The following is a 1,489-nucleotide window of genomic DNA, read 5'->3' as shown; positions in this document are numbered from 1 at the left end:
ACAGATATTTTTATCCAGGCTTAATTTTCATGTTAGAATGTAATCTGCTATGATGGTATCTTAAATTTAAAAATGTAAATTTAATATCCTGTTCTTGTTCAATCACTTTTTGTCAAAACCTGTGGCATGAGCAAAAAATATAATATATATATTTCTTTTGTTTCTTTCAGGAAAAGAGGAATAGAAGTTGTTCAGGTAAGAGGATCTCACCTTAATTCAATTTGTTTCAGATGTTTATCTAATGTGTGAAATCACAAGCATTCTTCTGGAGTCCAGAAAATTCTTTAGTAAAGATTTCCTGTGCTGTGTTTCAGTCAACTCAGAAAGTTGAAATTTCCAACCTCTTTGGAAATGTGCATGACAACTTGGTTTGAAGTTGCAAAAGTTAATGATGGATATTCAGTTCTACACAAATAAAATCCATCAATGTCTTGAAGTTCCTACATTACACAATGATTGAACCTGTTTCGCAATCTGTTCCAGAGACAGGTGCGTAACGATAAACGATCCTCTCAGTTGATCATCATAGACCAGCAAAACAAATGCTGGATATACGTAGCATAATTTATCCAGTGCAGTTTGGTTGCCAGGGGATTTTGTTGTTGACCAAACACCTGCAAAGCTAATGGTAGCTGTTTTGTTTCTTGTTTCTTTGAACATAAAACTTTATGCAACTTCTCTGATTGGTGGATCTTGCTACAGGATTATGGGTAGTGTAGTACAGCAGTTGTGTAGTGCAACAGTTGGGTTCTGGATTTAAAAATCCCATGCATTTTCTCCATGGGAGAATTGATTTTTAACAATAACTCAAACCTAAAAAGACAGACCAACTGGGAGCTTCAAGGTCGTTAATTGAAGCAAATCGCACCAAAATAACTCTTTAGCATCCTCACACTCACACTAGTGCGAGTGGCGCGGCATAAAATACTATAGAACTCATAATCAGTGATGCTGTCTACACCATATACGTATATATCTAGCTCGGCTAATGTCCGTCCTGTGCACTGAACGCTCTCTCCTCCACATCATGAGTAGACACGCCCCTTACTGCTGATTGGTTACAAGTTTTTGCTATTCGGCCCGAATCAGTTTTCTAAAGCATTTTTGAAAAGTCGCTTACCCCACCTTTAACCTTTGTCTTTTTGTCCGATTTTTAGGGCTGGGTATCGAGTTCGATGTTTTTTAGGCACCAACTGAATTGCCTCGATACCACAGAGTATCAAAACATGACTTGTCATTCGGTACCAAATTTCGATACCTAAGGGGTTAATCTCATTAACGTCAGTGAGCCAATACGCATGCAGCATGCTTGATGTTCCTAAATCAAGTGCTGGTGATTGGCTCATGCATCATGGAAAACGCGTGTAACGTGACCATTCATGCACACTTGTAGCATCATGCCACATAAGACAATTTATAGGATTTATACTACGCTTTTACTCAATACTCTCTTTAAACCACCACTGAGTGTTTGTAATAACTTACGATT

At 37.7% G+C, this 1,489-nt stretch overlaps 1 protein-coding gene across 2 annotated transcripts in view; it reads left to right on the top strand.

Moving 5' to 3' along the window:
* The window catches only part of itpk1b (inositol-tetrakisphosphate 1-kinase b), a 46,025-nt gene that overhangs the window by 14,938 nt on the left and 29,598 nt on the right, over positions 1–1,489 (top strand). Inside the window, exon 3 of one of the 2 annotated variants that reach the window (XM_016246153.1) lies at positions 171–195. The exons of the other annotated variant lie outside the window; for it this stretch is intronic. Within the exon in view, the coding sequence (XP_016101639.1) occupies positions 171–195 (25 nt within the window). The remainder of the gene's footprint in view (positions 1–170; positions 196–1,489) is intronic. 2 annotated transcript variants of the gene reach the window in all.

This window comes from Sinocyclocheilus grahami, unplaced genomic scaffold (genome assembly GCF_001515645.1).
Source record: "Sinocyclocheilus grahami isolate Dianchi unplaced genomic scaffold, SAMN03320097.WGS_v1.1 scaffold787.1, whole genome shotgun sequence".
Lineage (NCBI taxonomy): Eukaryota > Metazoa > Chordata > Actinopteri > Cypriniformes > Cyprinidae > Sinocyclocheilus > Sinocyclocheilus grahami.
The sequence above is the reverse complement of the archived record's forward strand: the minus strand, read 5'-3'. Positions and strand labels throughout refer to the sequence as shown.